Source organism: Euphorbia lathyris, chromosome 3 (assembly GCF_963576675.1).
Source record: "Euphorbia lathyris chromosome 3, ddEupLath1.1, whole genome shotgun sequence".
In the NCBI taxonomy this organism is placed as follows: Eukaryota; Viridiplantae; Streptophyta; class Magnoliopsida; order Malpighiales; family Euphorbiaceae; genus Euphorbia; species Euphorbia lathyris.
Genome location: NC_088912.1, coordinates 45,975,242 through 45,995,798, shown reverse-complemented (window position 1 = coordinate 45,995,798; position 20,557 = coordinate 45,975,242). Strand labels below are relative to the sequence as shown.

The 20,557-nt window shown below is 36.2% G+C and overlaps 1 protein-coding gene across 2 annotated transcripts; it reads left to right on the top strand.

The window, feature by feature from the left end:
* The first annotated feature begins 2,555 nt into the window (after positions 1-2,555).
* Positions 2,556-9,549, top strand: LOC136224000 (protein ACTIVITY OF BC1 COMPLEX KINASE 8, chloroplastic-like). Of its 2 annotated transcripts, none has more exons than XM_066012201.1 (10): positions 2,556-3,196; positions 4,770-4,938; positions 5,070-5,191; positions 5,621-5,749; positions 5,834-5,932; positions 6,019-6,076; positions 6,164-6,239; positions 6,323-6,452; positions 8,167-8,243; positions 9,050-9,549. In XM_066012201.1, the coding sequence occupies exons 1-8, from the start codon at positions 3,119-3,121 to the stop codon at positions 6,405-6,407; spliced, it is 816 nt and encodes a 271-aa protein (XP_065868273.1). In that variant the 5' UTR covers positions 2,556-3,118; the 3' UTR covers positions 6,408-6,452; positions 8,167-8,243; positions 9,050-9,549. The 2 variants fall into 2 exon arrangements, with proteins under 2 accessions (XP_065868273.1, XP_065868272.1); XM_066012200.1 differs by having other exon boundaries at positions 8,065-8,243.
* Positions 9,550-20,557: the final 11,008 nt, after the last annotated feature.

Genomic DNA, 20,557 nt, shown 5'->3' with positions numbered 1-20,557 from the left:
TCCGAATCAATTGATTTCATCTCTTTCCTTTTACTTCTTGATCTTGTGTTGATTAATTAGAGGCAATCTATCTTGATTACTATTATACGGTTGAGTTCTAACTTCGTTTGATTTGTGTTTTGTTTTGTGCTCGTGAACTCGGAATAAGAGTTGAGGGCACTTCGCTTGCAACAGTAGATAGTTCACCAAAAGGTATTTCCTTCTATCCCTCTTTATATGAAATAACGATTAACGGATCTTGGTTAAAGGAAATAGGTTAAAATTTTTATATTTCCGCTGCCAAACGTTTGCCTATTTTCCTTCACCCTTGATGGTGGTCAATCTTTTTCCTATCTTTGTGGTAGATTGATCCATCAGTGGAGCTTTTTATTCTCCTATCTTTGAGGAGAAGGTAGATACGTCGTAGCGACGTTTTCTCCAATGGGAATGCATTTGTTGCCTCCCATCCTTGAATCTGGAATATTTATATTTCTGCAAAAAATACTTAAAAGAGAAGTTCCAAACAAACATTTCATTTTATTGAATGGCGACTTGCCTTATTATAGCAGATTTGTCTTTTATGTGAGCCTCGTTAAAACCTTTAATAAGAAAAACCTCATGGGAAAAACCCTACTAAAGGAAAAAGAGTGCTCAAGACCTTTGATTACATCCTATTCTTTGGGAAAATATTTGCGGAGGTTCTGAATATTCCATGTCCTTGGGAGTGTGTTCCCCTCCATGTCTTGAATTTTGAAAGTTGCGGGTCCAATTTTAGCAATTATCTTGTATGGCCCTATCCACGTGATTCCCAGTTTTACTTTGCCTTCCGTGGATTGGATTTTTTCAGCTTTCCTTAGCACCAAGTCCCCTTGTTTCAGATCCACGAGTTTGACATTTCTATCGTGATAGGCTGCGATCCTTTGTTTGTACGCCGCGATCCGGACATACGCCCTTTCCCTTCTTTCTTCCAGGCGATCGAGACTCACCCTTAATCTCTTCTTATTTTGGTCTTTGCAATATAATAGGACCCTGTCACTTGGGATTTGAACTTCTACAGGAATGACAGCCTCTACTCCATAGGTGAGGGCGAATGGTGTTTCACCGGTGGCGGTTCGGGGAGTAGTCCTGTATGCCTATAGGACATTCATCAACTGGTCCGCCCATTTCTTGTTATGCTCACCTAACCTCTTCTTTATGCCTTTCACGATTGTTCTGTTGGTGACTTCGGTCATTCCATTTGATTGCGGGTAATACACCGAGGCGAATCTATTCTGGATGCCCTGACTCTTGCAAAATGATCTGAATTCTTCACAGTTGAACTGTGTTCCATTATTCGTGATGATTGTGTGAGGGACTCTGAATCTCCCAACAATGTTATCTCTCACGAACTCTACCATTCGCTCTGCGCTTATTGTGGAAACAGCTTCTGCCTCTACCCATTTTGTAAAATGATCGACAACTACCACTACGTACTTTCTCTGCTTTATTGTGGAAGGAAATGGACCGACGATGTCGATACCCCATGTGGCGAATGGTCGTCCTTCAATGATGGGTTTTTGCAAATGCTTAGCTTTATGAGATTCATTTGCATGAACTTGACAGTTGTGGCAAGACTCCACCAATTTTTGAGCGTCACTACACCATAGATTGCCTATTGTAACCACTTTTAAGAATGTGTTACCTAAATGTGTTGCATTAGTTAAATTGATTTGATTGGTACTATTCATGTATGTCAAATGAAACTCTTCTTAAACAAGTGATGCTTTCGATATATTTTTAGGTGTTTTTTTTTAGCTAAGATAACATTTATAATTAAAAGTTGCTTTAGTTGACTTGACAATTAGCTAAAGCAATATTATGGAGTGTTGCATTTAATAAATAAAAAAAATTATACCTAATTTTATTCTTAAATAATATAAAATGTTTTTATATTATTATAACTAGTTGGCTCAATGCCCAATAAATGTAATATTTCTAAACATATTAATCGTGATAAAATTCCCACAAAAATCATATTAATATGTAATTTAAAACTTTTAATATGTGATTTAAAATATAATAATTCACTATAAATTAATAAAAATATAATTGGATACTTCACTGTCGTAAATAAAGAATTTTCAATTGATTTTCTAGGTTAATTAAGATTTTTTTTATAAATTTGCAATTCTCATTTAATACATAATTTTTGTATCAAAATTTTAATTAATTATAAAGTATATTACCATTTATTAAAATACAAATTTAGTAAGATGCCAATTCATTAAACTTTTTAATTTAATATAATTATCATAAAGTAAAATATTAATTTTTTAAAAATTATAATTCATATAAGATATATTATAATATAATCTTTTTTTTATTTTAGAAATATAATATAATCTATTTCTTTTTGGAAATTTAATATAATCTATTAGTTTGTATTTTATTTACCAAATAATCTATTATTTGTTTAATTAGTGTACAATTTTTAGATAAATAATTAACTTGTAGTTTAATTTTTTTTTAAAGGAGAGTAGTTTATTTAATATTTCTCTTTGAATGTGAGTGGCTCACTTTTAAGGTGAAACTTTGCCCCCAAAATATTTGGTTTCTACGCGATATTCTTTGCCCCCAAAAATATTTGGCTTCTCCAAATACAGTTCAAATTCAGACCATCGCTTCATACCATCCTTGATGGTCCAGATCTTTCTCTCACTTGGTTCCCCAAATTTCTTGTTTTATTGCAAGCAAATTGTAATTGTGTCCTTTTTCCCTATAATTCCCCTAAAAGCAAAGAAAGAAAAACCTAATCTCTCACCCGATCAAAGGATTCTGCATACTGAAAACCTCGACTAAAGCTCGGAAGAGCAAGAGGCGAGATGGAGGCCATCATGAAGTAACTGGATGTTCTCATGGGAGCCAATCCAAACGGGGATAGGAGTTAATAGCAAGTATTACAATCGTGGTCCTCTCTACTGCACACTTCTAGAAACCCGCTTTCTCATGGACCAAGTTTTTCATTCAACCACTTATCTCATAGATTTCCTCTTCAATCTGCTGCCGAAAATAAGAGCAGTGTATTTTCAATGTTGAAGAAAAGTACCATGAAGGTGCAGATGGAGTCGGAGTACTTATAAAGATATCAGTGTAGATATTGATGCTGATTATGAGCTTGTTAGAAGAATTGCAAAGATGTCACCTGGAATTGGAGGATTTGGGGGTCGTTTCCCTCTGGGTAATTATTTTCTGTTGTCTTTCGTGTTTTCTTTTACTTCAATTTTGCTGATTTGGGTTCATTGAATTATGGGTTTTTATGCCTTATGTCCGAATTACATAATATTAGATTGTTGCAAGGCTTTTATAGATCTGATTACCAAATTTGCGAAAAGCTATAAAGATTAACTCTGAGGAAAAATGTATTTGAAATTTGCTAATTGTTAATATTAATATCCTTTGTTTAGTTTGCAATATATTGATAAGGGTAATAGGGGTAGTTTGTGCTAAGTTTGTTTGGCTTATTAACAGTGTCTTAACATGTCAGCTCTAGGTGGTGGGATGTTACTACTATTGATATGCACTTTGTTGTATGTTTGTTTTACACATTTAGGTAGCTTGAGTGCTGGAAAAGAACATGCTCTATTTATTTGGTTATAAATGTTATCAGGACATTACTTTATGATGGTGTTTAAACTCAAATGATAGAAGTTTGAGATTGGAGCTATAAGGGTCAAAACCCCATTAACCTTGTACAAGAAAATAAATTTTGAATGGCTTATTACACCTGATTCCTTTAGCCTATTATGGTTCAGAGATATTGCAGTTATTTATCACTTTGATACATGACAATAAGCATTAAGTTGATGCTAGCATTTGGGAAAGTAAGGTTTAAGCTCTATTGGCCACTAGATGGGATAGACTTTGGATCAAGATATATGAGGCCTTTGGATCGCTTACAGTGTAGCTTTTTGGTGTTTTATTTTTTATGCTTAATGTTTGTGAATAAGCTAGAATTCATCTGGGAAGATCAATGGAGTTTGATTAAGAATAAATGAAAACTTGGTTGCTAGTTTACTTGAAAATAAGAGGAATGTCAAAAGTTTCACAACTAGAAGGCATCACATCCATATTCAAGGGGATTCCCTAAAGTAGTAATACTAATTCTAAATATTTTCAATCAGATTTTAAGGATTGGGATAAGATGAAATTATTTATATTGATGCTAAAAAATAGATTGAAAGAGACAGTGAGTTTAATATTCCAACGATTCTATTTGCATCAACATATGTTAAGGCATCCATAATGACACTGTATGTGTTAAGACTACCTCTAACCAAGAGGCCCTAGAAACTTTGTATGTCAAATTGTGATGCCATTGTGAGCATGAGGCCCTTATGGAGAAGAGTTTAGGAAAAATAACTTTTAAACTACACCATGAGTCTTTCAGATTTAATGCTTTGTTATGCTGTTATATCTTCGTGAAGATATCAGATAATAATTCCAAAAAACTAATAAGGTCTGCATACAACTGAAACCAAACTTGTATTTCCCCATAATAATTTCTGACATAAAACTCATCTCTCTTCTTAAATAGACAAGCATAAAGCTGCTTTGGTCTATAACAGTTTTCTTATTCCACTGAGTTTTTCTTTTCTTCTATCTTATGAATCTACTGTTTAGTTGTGGTTAACACTGAGGTAGTGCTCGGTATGACTGTTGTTCTGCTCTGTGTTTCATTTGTTGTTCTTGCACTAAATAATTTTTCGATAGCTTCATTTCTCTTAGCTTGTATCTGTTGCTTCTAATGACAGTCAACTGAAAAGGTCTTAATTTTGGAGTATATGGATGGAATTCGTTTGAATGATCATGAATCGTTTGAAGCTTATGGGGTTGACAGACAACATATTGTTGAAGAAATAACACGTGCTTATGCTCATCAAATATATATAGATGGATTTTTCAGTGGAGATCCTCATCCTGGTACTTTATCTATGTCTCCCTCTTTAAATTCTCTTCACGGATAATAGCATGCTAACACTCTGAAGTGGTGAAAACTTTCTACCCTTTTTCTTACTTTTTTATTATGAATATATTTTGACTGTATATTGCAGGGAATTTTCTGGTGAGCAAGGAACCTCCAAATCGTCCAATTTTGCTTGACTTTGGACTCACGAAAAAGATATCTAGTACCTTGAAACAAGCGCTGGCCAAAATGTTTCTTGCATCTGTTGAGGTTTCTTTTCCCTCTCTTTGGATAAGGCCGATAATGCATGTGAATTTATAGCATTGAACTTCACTTAATTTAGAGAGTTCCAGTCTTTCATGAGAACACCAGTTCTAGCTACAACTTTACTCTTGTTTTGTGTGCCCATGCTTACGTTACATGTCTACAACCTCCTCTTCATCTTTATTCAATGTCCTCTACCTACTATATAAATTGTATTCATATTCATCAAAATTTTCTTAAGGCGAATATTTCTTTTTAAAGTTTGTTAAATAATAGCACGGTGTGTTGTTTGCCCTCTTTTTCATCTTGATTTTTCCATTACCATATGCCCATTCAGGCCATTTCTGTAATTTGCAGTTTCTTCATTCTGTAAAACTATTTTAAATGGTTTCAATTAGTTATTCTTCACAAAAAATTGTCGTTTTTGTGTTACAGGGGGATCATGTGGCCCTTTTGTCCGCCTTCACAGAAATGGGGCTCAAGCTGCGGTTAGACATTCCAGACCAGGTTATGGAAGTAACAAATGTTTTCCTTCGTCGATCAACACCAGCAAATGAAGCTTTTGTAAGTATGCACACCATGCTTGTCATATCTTTCTTCTCAATTTCAGCGAGTTCTATCACATAACCATAATAAAAATCCTGTCAGGAAACCGCGAAATCCTTGTCCGATCAAAGAACAAAAAACATGAAGGCGATACAGGATAAGATGAAGATGAACCAAAAAGAAGTTAAACGCTTTAATCCAGTAAGTCCTAGACTCCTAGTATCATTTCCTTTGATTTCATGTTCAACTGTGTGTTTCATTCGCATCTAATAATAAGTTCACTTCAGGTTGATGCTTTTCCTGGCGATATTGTAATATTTTCACGAGTTCTGAATCTTCTGAGAGGTCATACAGAAATCCCATTTTTTCAGCTTTCCGAGCAAAATTTGTGCTTTTTTATTTCTATTTTCTCATCATCTGACATGATTTTAGGCCTTTCATCCACAATGAATATTCGCATAGTATATCAAACCATCATGAGACCATTTGCCGAATATGCTCTACAAGGGTGATTATCCCAACCATAATTTTGATTTTTAATGTTCTTGTATTTAATTATTCTCTGTTTGAAACTTTGTATTAAATTTTCAGAAGCATCAATAAAGGACTAGAAATAAATGCACAATGGATCTATAATACCCCAGTTCATTCTGATGTGGAGGCAAAGTTGAGGTAGCTATTAGTTGAGCTTGGTAACGAAGAGAAAAGACTAGGAATCCAGGTTTGGACCAATTTTCTCTACTTATATGGCTTTAATGCTTTGGCAGTGTCTTGTCAAGTAGATTGTTTAAGATCCAAAGTGTTAAAACCCAACATCACATACATACATAGTTGTTAAAGGCGCGCCTCAGTCAAATATAAAAACTAAATCAATGTGTCAAACAACTTTACATAAATATTTTATGTATAATAATAATTAGAGACCTTTAGTGTAACTCACATAATAATTTAATAGTGAATAATCCATATAGCAAGCATAGAACAAAGACTGAAAAAGAATTAGTGTAACTTCTGAGACCTTTAAGCTATTCATGTCGTTATTAGAGTCTATATATAAGAATGGACTTGGTCTGTTTGTTTTGAAATAGTTTTCCCATTGGTCTAGGGGATGCAACAAAACAGGAAACTAAAATCAAATTTAATGAAAGAAATTAAAAAGAACAGATGTAAAATTTGCTTTTCTAATGTGAAATAAATAGTTTCTTAAGATGAAATTTAATGCATGTTCATATGCCCATATGAAATATTTGATTCTCCTTTTAGTTAATTATCTACAAGGATAGAAGCTAAATGTGATCTTATCCGCTGGATTATAAGGATGTTCTGATGTTATAGCTGAATTTCCAAATGGATTTTCCTTCACATATTCAACTACATTTTCTGCTTCTGGCCCTTCCAAGTAGTCTCTCAACTCACCTTGAGGACATGTGTAATTGATAAAATAAATTAGTTATATGGATTATTCACTATATATTAAATTATTATGTGCTTAATTTTATATGTACATTGACTCACCAAAAGTATCATCATTATAATTGTCTGCCTCATATTCATATTCATGGAAAAATACTGAACTGTGAGGCTTATAATTATGTCTCATATTCATTGAACATTTTGAGGATATTTGCATTGAACATATAGAACTTTTATAGATAGAAACATTTATTCTGATGATATTTGTTTTAAATATAGAAACTTATGTAGATTGAATATAGGGATAAGGTACCAAAATAGGGCTATGGTTTTTAAGAAAGTACCAATTTTAGGCTCAAGTGTACAAAATAGCATCAATACATGCTTAACGTTTAAAAAATGTACAAATTTAGGTCTCGATAATGAAACGAGACACGTACAATTGATAGAACTTAACAGAGTAATATCAAAGACGTGTCTAGTTCTGTTATCGAGGCCTAAATTGATACATTTTTTAAATGTTAAGCCTATATCGATACCATTTTGTAAGTGGAGCCTAAATTGATACTTCCCCTAAAACCATAGGCCTATTTTGGTACCTTATCCCTTGAATATATAGAAAAATTTATAGATAGAGACTTTTTGCATTGAATATATAAAACTTAGTAGTCTGAGAGTCAAATACCTGTATTAACAGTCCGTGATTATAAGTTTCGGACTTAAAAAAAATCTACTCTACTTCTTTTGGGATTTAAAATTCCAGACTTAAGTACCAAAGGTCCAATCCTTAAAATCCTGAAAACTCGAAGCCTTGATTATGTGTTGCCCTCAACTAAATATAACTTATAAGTATAAATGTATAGTCACAATAATATCTTTTTATTTTTCAAGTTTGTGAAAATTCAATGTATGGTTTCTAGAATCCATCAGAAAACCCACACGAAGACCTTGAAAACTATATCCTATCTATATCTTATGTAAGCAACTTGAGAAACCCGATCAAGTGGAACCGTCATTGGCAGAACTGTTTTTAGCAACTCGAAAAAGAAAAGAAGGTCGTCAATACAAAGATGAAGATAGTGCAACCCATAACAAACTTGTAAGTCTATGTTGTCAATTATTTATTGGTGTAAACAAGTTCTTGGCACATGTTTGTTTTTGTGTTGCATCACATACAGAACTGTATCACAGAGATTGCAAACCCAATTGCTGAGATTACAAACCAATTGTTGTTAAAGTCTGCTTCTTTTCACGATTTATTTCTTCGTTTTTGTCTCTATTAATTGCTATGAAATGGTTGCTTTTTAGTACTTTAATCTTAATAAATGTTTGCTTACTTATGATTTTAAGTTTGCTGCTAATTCTTTGTTAAGTGCTTATGATTATGGTTGTTTTTCTTGTTTTATGAATTATGATTACTTACTTTACTGTTAATTCATGTTTTATTTACCTTGATATTTTTATTATGTATTTATTTGAATTGTAGTAATTAATTATAATTTCAAAAGTTGATCAGAAAAATAAGCAAATTAGAATTACAAATTTAGAAATTTCATATGAGGCTTTAACAATTTAGCATTATAAATTTAGCAAAATTCTAAAGCAATTTAGATTGCTAAATTAAAAAAGTCTTAAGCTATTACTCTAAAGAAAAATAGTAATTTAGCAAAAGTCCTTAGCAATCATAATGTGTATTTTTTTGGGATTTGCTGTAGACATTTATTTGATGTATACATTTCTTAGTGATTTTTTATTTCCTTTATACATTTATTGGTGATTAGGCATATGTATGTGTTTGTGATTTGCTAAATTAGGCATTTGGGCACGTGTATGTTTTTGTGATTTGCTGATTTTTCTAAGAATTTTTTATTTTCATTTAATAATTTTTAGTATTTGGATATATAGGCAAGGATTGAAGAAAATTTGTCATCTGGAGGGGAAAACATTGAGATAATTGAGGAAATACTTGGAGAAGGACCATGATGGTTCTTTATGGCTTGTTGGTAGGACGGGCCGCATCAAGAAAAAGAAACAAATTGGTGAATCTTCAATTGCTATAAGTAAGAAAAACATTTCAGGTGAGGAAATCGAACAAATAAAAGCGGAAGTTCGAGAGGAAATGAAAAATGAAGTTAGAGAAGACATGGAAAAAAACATGCAAGCTCATCTTGGAACTATTTTACAAAGGTCGTGTCAAATGAACCCAACACTCAATCTAAAATTGGATAGGGTTGTTCCTACTCTCGACACCGTCGACTCTCTTCCTCCAAATTCATGTTGATGAATGAAGAATTGTTTGTTTATGCTTGTAATGCTTAGATATTAGGTGTTTTTGTTGAATTCTAATATTAGGTGGTTTTGTTGAATTCGAATATTATGTGCTTTTGACAAATAATTTTCTTTTATTTTGGTACATGTTATGTTGCAATTTATTTAAAAAGTTACCTTTTTATTATTATTAAGTGTTGCTTTACATATTTGCTTTTGAAATCAAATAATGTTGCTTTTACATTACAAAAAAGTTGCATTTGTTAATAGAAAAGTGTTGCTTAAATCGAAAATTTTGTTGCTTTAGTTAGCATGTAAGTATTGCTGTATATAAAAAATGTTGCATTTTCTTAAAATAGCATTGCATTAGTCAAATAAAAATCATTGCTATAGGTTACAAAAATGTTGCCCTTTTTCAAACAATCGTTAATTATGTATACAAATTTTGTGTTGCTTAAACTTAGAGAGTGTTGCATTTACTATAGAAGAGTGTTGCATAAATTTGTATAGAAGTGTTGCATTAAACTATAAAATGTTGCCAAACATAACTAAGGCAACATACTATTAATATTAAAAGTGTTGCTTTTAAAAGGAAACAATGTTGCCTCTTATTATTTTGTGAGATAATGTTGCAATTGCTGTAAAATATGGCAACATGTTTCTTGGTGTTATATTCAGTAACATAATGTTGCCTTTAACAGCAAAGGCAATGGCTGTTGAAACACCTTTCCACATGATTTTGATTTGACAAAATTATTTAAGTTAATCCATGATTAAGGGACAATTAAATTTAAGTGCTTTGATTTAATTGTACTAATATGTTTGTTCAATGTTGAGTATAAATATAAATACAAATGGAAATAAAAAGTAAGACAGGACGAAGTCAGCATGAGAATACAGCACAAGCTGAGTGGAGTGTAACTCGGCATGATAGAAGATCTTCAGAACAGAAGCTTAAAGATCAAACAAATCAACGAAGCTGAGTGGAACGCAACTCAGTATCAAAAGTAGAGAAGTCTTCTTGAGAATTATGTCTTGCAGAACGAAGCTGGCCATGGAAGCTGAGTAAAAAGAGAACTCAGTATTTGCATTAGCAAACAATCGAAGACAACGGCTATCAAAGACAAGCTGAGTGATCTTCAGGACAGCGCAGATGTTCCGTTCGCTAAAAGACAAGATCCAACAACTGTCTGCACCAATAATAGAAACCTTGGAATTACGCAAAAGCCAATTTCGAGATGTATGGGTCAACTGTTCTGTTGCTAAAAGACAAACTGGCACAAGAAGACGAAATCTGTAAGAAGAGGACAAACCTGACGCCTGCGGAATTCAGACGACAGGATTGGCCTGCAAGTCTGAAGCTGACTAGAGCCTTGTCTCAAAAAGGAGCCGTTTGGATCAACGGACAAATCCAAGATACAAATCATTTCTGCTTCAGACCACAACTATAAAAGGACATGATCATTCTTGGATCATTAGCTGAATACAATAAGAAAAAGAGCATACATACAAAGCACACAAAAACCAAAAGAGATCTTACACCAAATTTCTATTCTCGTGTAAAAGCTAGATTGATTTTCTGTAATCATCTAAAGTGTTCTTCATCCGAAAAGAACAATTTGTATCAATTGTAAATTGAGAGTGTTGTGCTGAGTACTTGGTGTTAAGTGCTTAGTGGTAGAGAAATCTAGGTGTTCGGTTATAGCACTTAGTAGGAGTTGAGTAGACGAATAGAGGACGGTATTCTTGCATATTCAACTGCCTTGTAAACGGTTTGTGCTCTACCTTTAAAGAGCTCAGTATTGGATTTAAAAAGCCCGGAGGGATTCTGGGGACTGGACGTAGGCGGAGAGGCCGAACTAGGATAAGTCGTGCTGAGTAATCTCTAACTCTCTCTCTCTCTCTCTCTATATATATATATATATATATATATATATATATATATATATATATATATATATAACTGTATGTGTTGCTTGTTATATTTACTCGACATATAAATTGTTTAAACTGACACTGAGTAAATAAGAGTGCTGAGTTGGAAGCTGACCATAAAAGTGTCAATTCCCAACTCATATGTAAAATAGTTTTAGTCAACATCTGACTAAAGCTGCCTTACGCTACAATCGGCCGTGCTGACCAAAATTGAGTTAACAAACTCAAGAAAATATATTAAGTCAGCTCAATTAAAAACAAAAAGTTATATTAGTTCCTAACCCCCCCCTTGGAACTAATCACACGGGACCAACAAGTGGTATCAGAGCTTGATAGCTCACTACTCAAAGATATAACTATCTTGAGCTGATCCCGATAAATGGCTGAGAACAGCACTCGTTTCATTCCAGGGAACCAAACAACACAGATACTCCCTGAGGGATTATCAATTAGTCGGCCTCCTCTATTCTTTGGATCTAATTATACGTTCTGGAAGAATAGGATGAAGAACTTCATTCAAGCCACAAACATGAGTGCATGGCTTGCAATAGTTCAAGTCCCATATGTGCCTTATAAAACTGTTGACAATGAGAAAATTGTCAAGAGTGAAACTGAGTGGTCAGAAGATGACCTTAAAAAATCACAAAACAATGCTTCGGCTATCAATATGCTTCACTGTGCGCTAGATGCTGCAGAATACAATAAGATTTCAGGTTGCGAGTCAGCACATAAGATTTGGAAAAAGCTTGAAGTAACCTACGAAGGTACAAGCAAGGTCAAGGAATCAAATGTGAACCAACATATGAGATTATACGAGCTGTTCGAGATGAACGCCAATGAAGACATCTCTGGAACGAACGCTAGATTCACCAACATCATAAATGAGCTAAAGAGGCTCGGTAAGAACTTCACTGAGGAAGAGCAGGTGAAGAAAATCCCGAGAAGCTTACCCAAGAGCTGGCAAGCTAAGAAAACTGCCGTGGAGGAAGCTCAAGACCTGACCACATATAAATACGACGAGCTGATCGGATCTCTGCTGACTTATGAGATCTCTATGAAGAATTTTGAAGCAAAAGAAAAGTCAGAAGACAAGAAACAAAAATCACTCGTCATGAAAGCTGACTCAACTGAAGCTGACTCATCGGATGATGAGGAAATGGCCATGTTCACAAGGAAGATGAAGATGCTGTTAAGAAAGAATGAAAAGAACAGCAAGAGGCCATTCAGAAGAGGCGACAGGCACAAAGCTGAGTCCAGTGACAAATACAAAAAGGACAGGTCCAAGTCTGTCACATGCTTTGAGTGCCATCAAACTGGGCACATTAAGTCAAGCTGCCCTAATCTGAAGAAAGAAAAGAAGGGGAGCAAAAAGGCAATGGTGGCCACATGGAGTGACAGTGATGAGTCAACATCATCTAAAGCTGATGCCATCGAGTCAGCAAACATATGCTTCATGGCCGATGACGCTGCTGACCACACTCGATCTGAGCAAGCTGACCTCTCTGAAGAATCTGAACAAGAGGAGTACTCAAATGAGGTAACATCCTTACACTTGCTTAGAAATGAAATGATTAATGCCCTGAGTGATTTATATACACTGACTAAGAAGTGTAACAAGAAAATAAAGGCACTCAGCAGGCGATGTGACGAGATTGAAGAAGTCAAACTTAGTGACCTTCGACATCTTCTCCAAGACAACTCAACTTTGCATAGTAACATAGAAACTATGCACAAGTTTGTCTCGGAGGTCCAATCAGATTGAAAGAAACTGAGAAAGGATGTCACAAACCTACAGAACCAAATAAAAGGTTCAACCAAATCCCATGCTGAGTACTCAGGTACTGCCCAGCATAGACAGTTCACTCAGTGTGACTGTTGTGGAAAAAGGGGACACACAATAGGTGTGTGTTGGTATAATAAGCAGATTGTCCAATGTGACTTCTGCGGAAAGAAAGGACATACCACTAAGGTATGTTGGCATGCTCAGCACAATGGTGCTGACCAAAAACAAAGTCACCCTAAAAGGGTAACTCATTGTGACTTCTGTGGTAAACAAGGCCACACCATAAAAGTATGCCATCACAAATTAAAACATGACTTTGCACCTGTCTATGGGGTAAATTTCATCAATGGTGTACAACCTTTGTCATATTTCACACTTTGGTATACAACCTTTAATTTGTCTCACTAATATGTACGAACTTATATGTGACCTCCCACTTTGATGTATGGCCGGTTAAAATGACCGGTCAACGCTAGTCAACGCGCCACATCATCTTTTTTTACACCTCTCTCATTTAAAAACATGGGACCCCTAAAATTGAAATGTCTAAAATACCCTCCTTATTGTGTTACCCCTATCCTTCCATTTATTCCATCTTCTTCCTTCCATTTCTTTCTCTCCCTAACCTCTCTCTTCAAAAACTCAGATCTGGATTTCATAAAATTTAATAAAATTCTTCCTGCAAACATCCATCAAATAAAGTATTTAGAGGTTAGCACACAAAAAAACACAGTCACAGCTAATGGCACTGGTGCACCACCACTTTCCACTGCCTCCGGAAAAACTTTCTCCACCACTTTCAACCCTCATCTTGTATTGTACCCACTATATCTCTCAGCACCATATCCACCGAAAAATCAAACCAACACCCATTAATCAAAGATTCAATCTTTTTTATTTTTTATAACACAACAATTTCAAAAGAAATAAAAATTGTATACTGTGCAATTGAAATGGTTAGCCAAAAAGCATTCCAACCTCCGTCAACAAAGGATTCTTCAGTTATAAATTCATAAAAACTTAAATTTCTAGCCTCATTTCAACGAAATCTCAAACGGGTATTTCGTATTTGCTCTTGAAAATAAGAAAGTGAGTATTTTGGTGTTGGGTGAGTCAATGTTAAAAACAGTAACTGATCATGTTTTAATGGAAAGGCAAGTTCTTTCTTAAATATAAATCCTAGAGAGAGGTTAGAGATTTTATTAAATATAAATTTGAATTCTTTGGAGAGAGAGAGGTTAGAGAGAGAAAGAAATGGAAGGAAGAAGATGAAGAAATGAAAGGATAGGGATAAAGCAATAAGGAGGCTATTTTAGACATTTTAGTTTTAGGGGTCCCATGTTTTTAGATGGAAACAATGTAAAAAAGATGATGTGGTGCGTTGATCTGCGTTGACCAGTCATTTTAACCGGCCATACACCAAAATGAGAGGTCACCTATAAGTTCGTACATATTAGTGAGACAAATTGAAGGTTGTACACCAAAGTGTGAAATAGGGCAAATGTTGTACACCATTGATGAAATTTACCCCCTGTCTATGCTAATAAACGAGGACCCAAAAAGAATTGGGGTACCTAAAGATGAATGATTTAAAATGCAGGTGAGCCTGAGATGCGTGGAAAAATCGAAACTATGGTATATTGATAGCGCATGCTCGAGGCACATGACTGGTGATGAAACTCAGTTCATCACACTTAAGCTTAAACGAGGTGGAAACGTAAGCTTTGGAGACAATAAGAAGGGTAAGATAGTAGGATCAGGTACTATCGGAGGTAACCCCACCATTGAGTCAGTCTCCTTAGTTAAGGGTCTCAAATATAACCTATTGAGCGTAGCTCAGCTTTGTGATAGCGGTAGACAGGTTATATTTGATGCTACTCAGTGTCGAATACTCGAGGGAAAAACAAATAATTTGATTTTAACTGCCCCTCGTGTTGACAACGTATATATGTTGAGTTTAGAAAAACAATTTTCAAAAAATATATGCTTAGTATCTAAAGAGGATAACTCCTGGCTATGGCATAGGAGACTTGGTCATGTAAGCATGGACCTCCTTGCCAAATTAGCTAGAAAGCAACTAGTTGAGGGATTGCCCAAATTGAAATTTGAAAAAGATCAATTATGTAATGCTTGTCAGCAAGGTAAACAAACGAAAAAGTCTTTTCAAAGTAAAAATATTGTCTCAACCAAGAGACCATTGGAATTACTACACTTGGATCTTTTCGGACCTATCCAGCCACTCAGACTGGGAGGTAAGAAATTTTCCTTAGTCATTGTAGATGATTTCTCTCGGTACACTTGGATCATCTTGCTGAGTAGCAAGGATGAAACATTTGAGATGTTCACAACATTGATTAAAAAGCTTGAAAATGACAAAGACCTAAAAGTAGCTCATATTAGAAGTGACAATGGCGGAGAATTCAAAAACCAACAGTTTGACGAATTCTGTGAAGCCGGTGGTATTGACCACAATTTCTCTGCTCCTAGAACGCCTCAACAAAATGGGGTGGTTGAAAGGAAGAACAGAACAATTGTCGAAATTTCTAGGACAATGCTGAGTGAAAATAGGCTTCCAAAGTATTTATGGGGTGAAGCTGTCCATACAACATGCTACATACTCAATAGGGCTTTAGTTAGACCTATTCTTAAGAAAACCCCATACGAACTTTGGAAAGGACGAAAACCCAACATTGGCTACTTTCGTGCCTTTGGGTGTAAATGTTTTATACTCAATACAAAAGATAACCTTGCAAAATTTGATGCTAAAGCTGATGAAGCGATCTTTTTAGGGTACTCAACTAACAGTAAAGCATATAGGGTGTATAATAAATGAACTCAAGTTGTTGAAGAGTCTGTCCATATAGAGTTCGATGAAACTGACCCTGCAGGAAAGACAACTCAGTCCGCCGAAGATGAACCGAGCTCAGCTTTCGCTGACCAAACAGGAGCCACTGAGTCATCAGTACAAGGGCTGACCAAAGGTAAACACGAACCCGAAATTACCTTTGCTGACCAATCTATTCCTGCAGATGTTGTAGAAACACCTATTCCAGACAACTCAACATTACCTAAAGAAATAAAAATTCCAAGAGGACATTCGGAGAAGTCCATTCTTGATGCCGCTGACAACAAGCTGATGACAAGAGATCAGCTTAGAAAGTATCTCGGGAATGTTGCATTCGTCTCAGTAAATGAGCCAAAGAACTTTGCCGATGCTGAGCACGATGAATATTGGATCAATGCTATACAAGAAGAGCTTGATCAATTCACAAGAAATGAGGTATGGGATTTAGTACCAAAACCTTGGAATCAAAAGACCATAGGAACTAAGTGGGTCTTTAGAAATAAACTAGATGAGCAAGGCAACGTAGTCAGAAATAAAGCCCGACTTGTGGGTTTTTATTTCCACATGATTTTGATTTGAGAAAATTATTTAAGTTAATCCATGATTAAGGGACAATTAAATTTAAGTGCTTTGATTTAATTGTACTAATATGTTTGTTCAATGTTGAGTATAAATATAAATACAAATGGAAATAAAAAGTAAGACAGGACGAAGTCAGCATGAGAATACAGCACAAGCTGAGTGGAGTGTAACTCGACATGATAGAAGATCTTCAGAACAGAAGCTTAAAGATCAAACAAATCAACGAAGCTGAGTGGAACGCAACTCAGTATCAAAAGTAGAGAAGTCTTCTTGAGAACTATGTCTTGCAGAACGAAGCTGGCCATGGAAGCTGAGTAAAAAGAGAACTCAGTATTTGCATTAGCAAACAATCGAAGAAACGGCTATCAAAGACAAGCTGAGTGATCTTCAGGACAACGCGGATGTTCCGTTTGCTAAAAGACAAGATCCGACAACTGTCTGCACCAATAATAGAAACCTTGGAATTACGCAAAAGCCAATTTTGAGATGTATGGGTCAACTGTTCTGTTGCTAAAAGATAAACTGGCACAAGAAGACGAAATCTGTAAGAAGAGGACAAACCTGATGCCTGCGGAATTCAGACGACAGGATTGGCCTGCAAGTCTGAAGCTGACCAGAGCCTTGTCTCAAAAAGGAGCCGTTTGGATCAACGGACAAATCCAAGATACAAATCATTTCTGCTTCAGACCACAACTATAAAAGGACATGATCATTCTTGGATCATTAGCTGAATACAATAAGAAAAAGAGCATACATACAAAGCACACAAAAACCAAAAGAGATCTTACACCAAATTTCTATTCTCGTGTAAAAGCTAGATTGATTTTCTGTAATCATCTAAAGTGTTCTTCATCCGAAAAGAACAATTTGTATCAATTGTAAATTGAGAGTGTTGTGCTGAGTACTTGGTGTTAATTGCTCAGTGGTAGAGAAATCTAGGTGTTCGGTTATAGCACTTAGTAGGAGTTGAGTAGACGAATAGAGGACGGTACTCTTGCATATTCAACTGGACGTAGGCGGAGAGGCCGAACCAGGATAAGTCATGCTGAGTGATCTCTAACTCTCTCTCAATATATATATATATATATGTATATATGTATATATATATATCTGTATGTGTTGCTTGTTATATTTACTCGGCATATAAATTGTTTAAACTGACACTGAGTAAATAAGAGTGCTGAGTTGGAAGCTGACCACAAAAGTGTCAATTCCCAACTCATATGTAAAATAGTTTTAGTCAACATCTGACTAAAGCTGTCTTACGCTACAATCGGCCGTGCTGGCCAAAATTGAGTTAACAAACTCCAGAAAATATATTAAGTCAGCTCAATTAAAAACAAAAAGTTATATTAGTTCCTAACCCCCCCCTTGGAACTAATCACACGGGACCAACAATGGCCACAATAGCAATACTTTAAATATGGCCTAAAGTATTGCCTTATCCCATTTTTTACCTATTGTTACATTTTTAGGGCCAATTGTAACTCATTTACGATGTTGCAATAGGCCATCTATGGTGTAGCTAGTTCCGCGGTAGACCAATAGAATCCGGACAACCTGGATTTCTTGAAAATGGCGGCAAATGCCTCGTGGGCTCCACACGTACCCTCATGCAATTCTCTCATGATCTCATGTCCTTCTTCTGTTATGACACACTTTAGCCAAGGTTGGCTAAAAGATTTGCGGTACAAGTGATCATTTATCATGGAGAAATATGTTGCTTTTCTCACCATCCGCTTGACGTCTTCTTTGTCTTGAGGCAAAGATACATCTGCAAGATATTGTTGAATCGACACTCTCTAGTCGCCTGTGGCAGATACAAGAAGAGCTATGATTTCCCGGGCGAACGCTGGTCTGGTCTTCACTTCGAATGGGCACTCAAGATCTGCCCATTGATCTTTGCTGGAAGCTAATTTAGCCAGATGGTCTGCTTCCGTATTTGATCCTCGAAGCATGTGGATCATCTCCCACTTTGTTTCCTTGCTTTCCAAGTAGGCCAGCAACCTCTTGGCCTCTTCCATGTATTTGACCAAGGTTTCATCTTTAACACTGAAGTTTTTTATCACCTGGTTGACCATCAGTTTGGAGTCACTGTAAATCACAACCCGCTCCAGTGTGATTTCCTTTAGCAGGCGCAGCCCGATTATCAGAGCCTCATATTCCGCGGCGTTGTTTGTTGCGGGGAACTCTAGCTTCGCAGCATAATGTATCTTGATATACTGGGGGCCTTTGATTACTACACCAATTCCAGCACCTTCCGCTGATGAAGCCCCGTCAGTGTACATCGTCCACTCCTCCACTTTTGGCTGAGGGGGATTAATGTCTTCTTCCGTGAATTCGTTCACAAAATCTGCCAAGACTTGGCTTTTTAGGGCGGATCTACCTTCATAGCGGACATCAAACTCGCCCAGTCGAATAGCCCATTCCATCAATCTCCCCGATGTTTCTGGCTTCTGTAATACCTTCCTCATTGGTATGTTGGTGTGGACAATGACCGTGTGAGCTTGAAAATAAGGTCTAAGGCAGATGGAGGTGGTGACCACAGTTAGCGCCATTTTATCCAATCTTGAATATCGAGTTTCAGCTTCCTTCAAGACTTTGCTAACATAGTAGATTGGATATTGTTGACCTCCTTCTTCTCTGATCATAACAATGCAGACTGCTTTATCAGTGACAGAAATATACATGTACAAATCCTCACCTTTAAGGGGCCAGCTCATTAAAGAAGGTTCTGTGAGAAAACACTTGATGCCTTCAAAGGTCAGCTTGCAATCTTCGTTCCATTCAAATGTTTTTTGCTTCTTGATCACCTCATAGAATGGCTGGCATCTCCGGGCAGAGCATGAGATAAATCTCCCAAGAGCTATGATCCGCCCGTTGAGGCGTTGCACTTCTCTAATGTTTTGTGGGGCTTTCATATTCAATACGGCCTTAATCTTGTCTGGATTAGGGCCCACTCTTTTCTGACTGATCATATATCCCAGGAACATCCCATATGTTGCCCCGAAAGTGCACTTCTCTAGGTTCAACTTGATATTGTGATGGCGGAGGACTCCCAAAACTTCTTTTATGTCCTCAACGTGCTTTTCCATTGTGGTGCTTTTAATGATTATGTCATCGACATACACTACGAAGTTATTGCCATCCCTACCTTCGAATATCTTATTCATCATACGCTAGTAGGTTGCCCCAGCATTCTTAAGCCCAAAAGGCATGACCTTGAAGCAATAGGTTGCCTGATGTGTTATGAAGGAGGTTTTGATTCTGTCTGACGGTTCCATGGAGATCTGATGATAACTCGACTTCACATTTGTGAAGGAATATATAGCATGTCCCGCTGTTCCATCAACTAGGATGTCAATACAAGGCAAGGGGTAGTTGTCTTTGGGACACGCCTTATTTAGGTCTGTAAAATCAATGCACATTCAATACGATCCGCCAGCCTTCTTAACCAGGACCATGTTTGCTAGCCATTGCATATAGATAACTTCCTCAATGGCGTCTGCCTTTTTCAATTTGGATATCTCTTCCTCGATCACCTTTTATCTCTCCGGACCATGATTCCTTCTTCTCTGGGCCACTAGGACCGCGTCTTCGGCGATATTCAGTTTGTGGGTGATTATGTCTGGACTGACCCCTATGAGGATCTCATCCTCCCAAGCAAACACATTTTTTTGACTCCATAAGGACCTTCGTGACGTCGTCCTTGATCTCTGTTCTCAACCCTTTGGCGATCCGTAGTTGCTTCCCGTCCGTAATAAGGAACATCTCCGTGTCTCCCAGGGCGGCAGTAACAAGTTCATCCTCTTCCTCATCTTTGGATTAAGGGCGGATTGACAAAGATGCAGAGTAGGTTTCCTGAGCTACTTTCTGATTTCTGTTGATCATCACTCCTCCCTTGGTTGTAGGGATGTACATCGCCAAGTGGCGTATCGATATTAGAGCCGCCACTTCTGAAATAAAAGGACGCCCCAAGATGATGTTATACGCCAACTAT

Bases quoted from the DNA above. Each gene is read 5' to 3' on its own strand.
- LOC136224000 (XM_066012201.1), top strand. From the start codon at position 3,119: ATGCTGATTATGAGCTTGTTAGAAGAATTGCAAAGATGTCACCTGGAA. The intron at 5,750-5,833 runs GTAAGTATGCAC...AAATCCTGTCAG, and splicing joins CACCAGCAAATGAAGCTTTT to GAAACCGCGAAATCCTTGTC. The intron at 6,240-6,322 runs GTGATTATCCCA...TTAAATTTTCAG, and splicing joins GCCGAATATGCTCTACAAGG to AAGCATCAATAAAGGACTAG.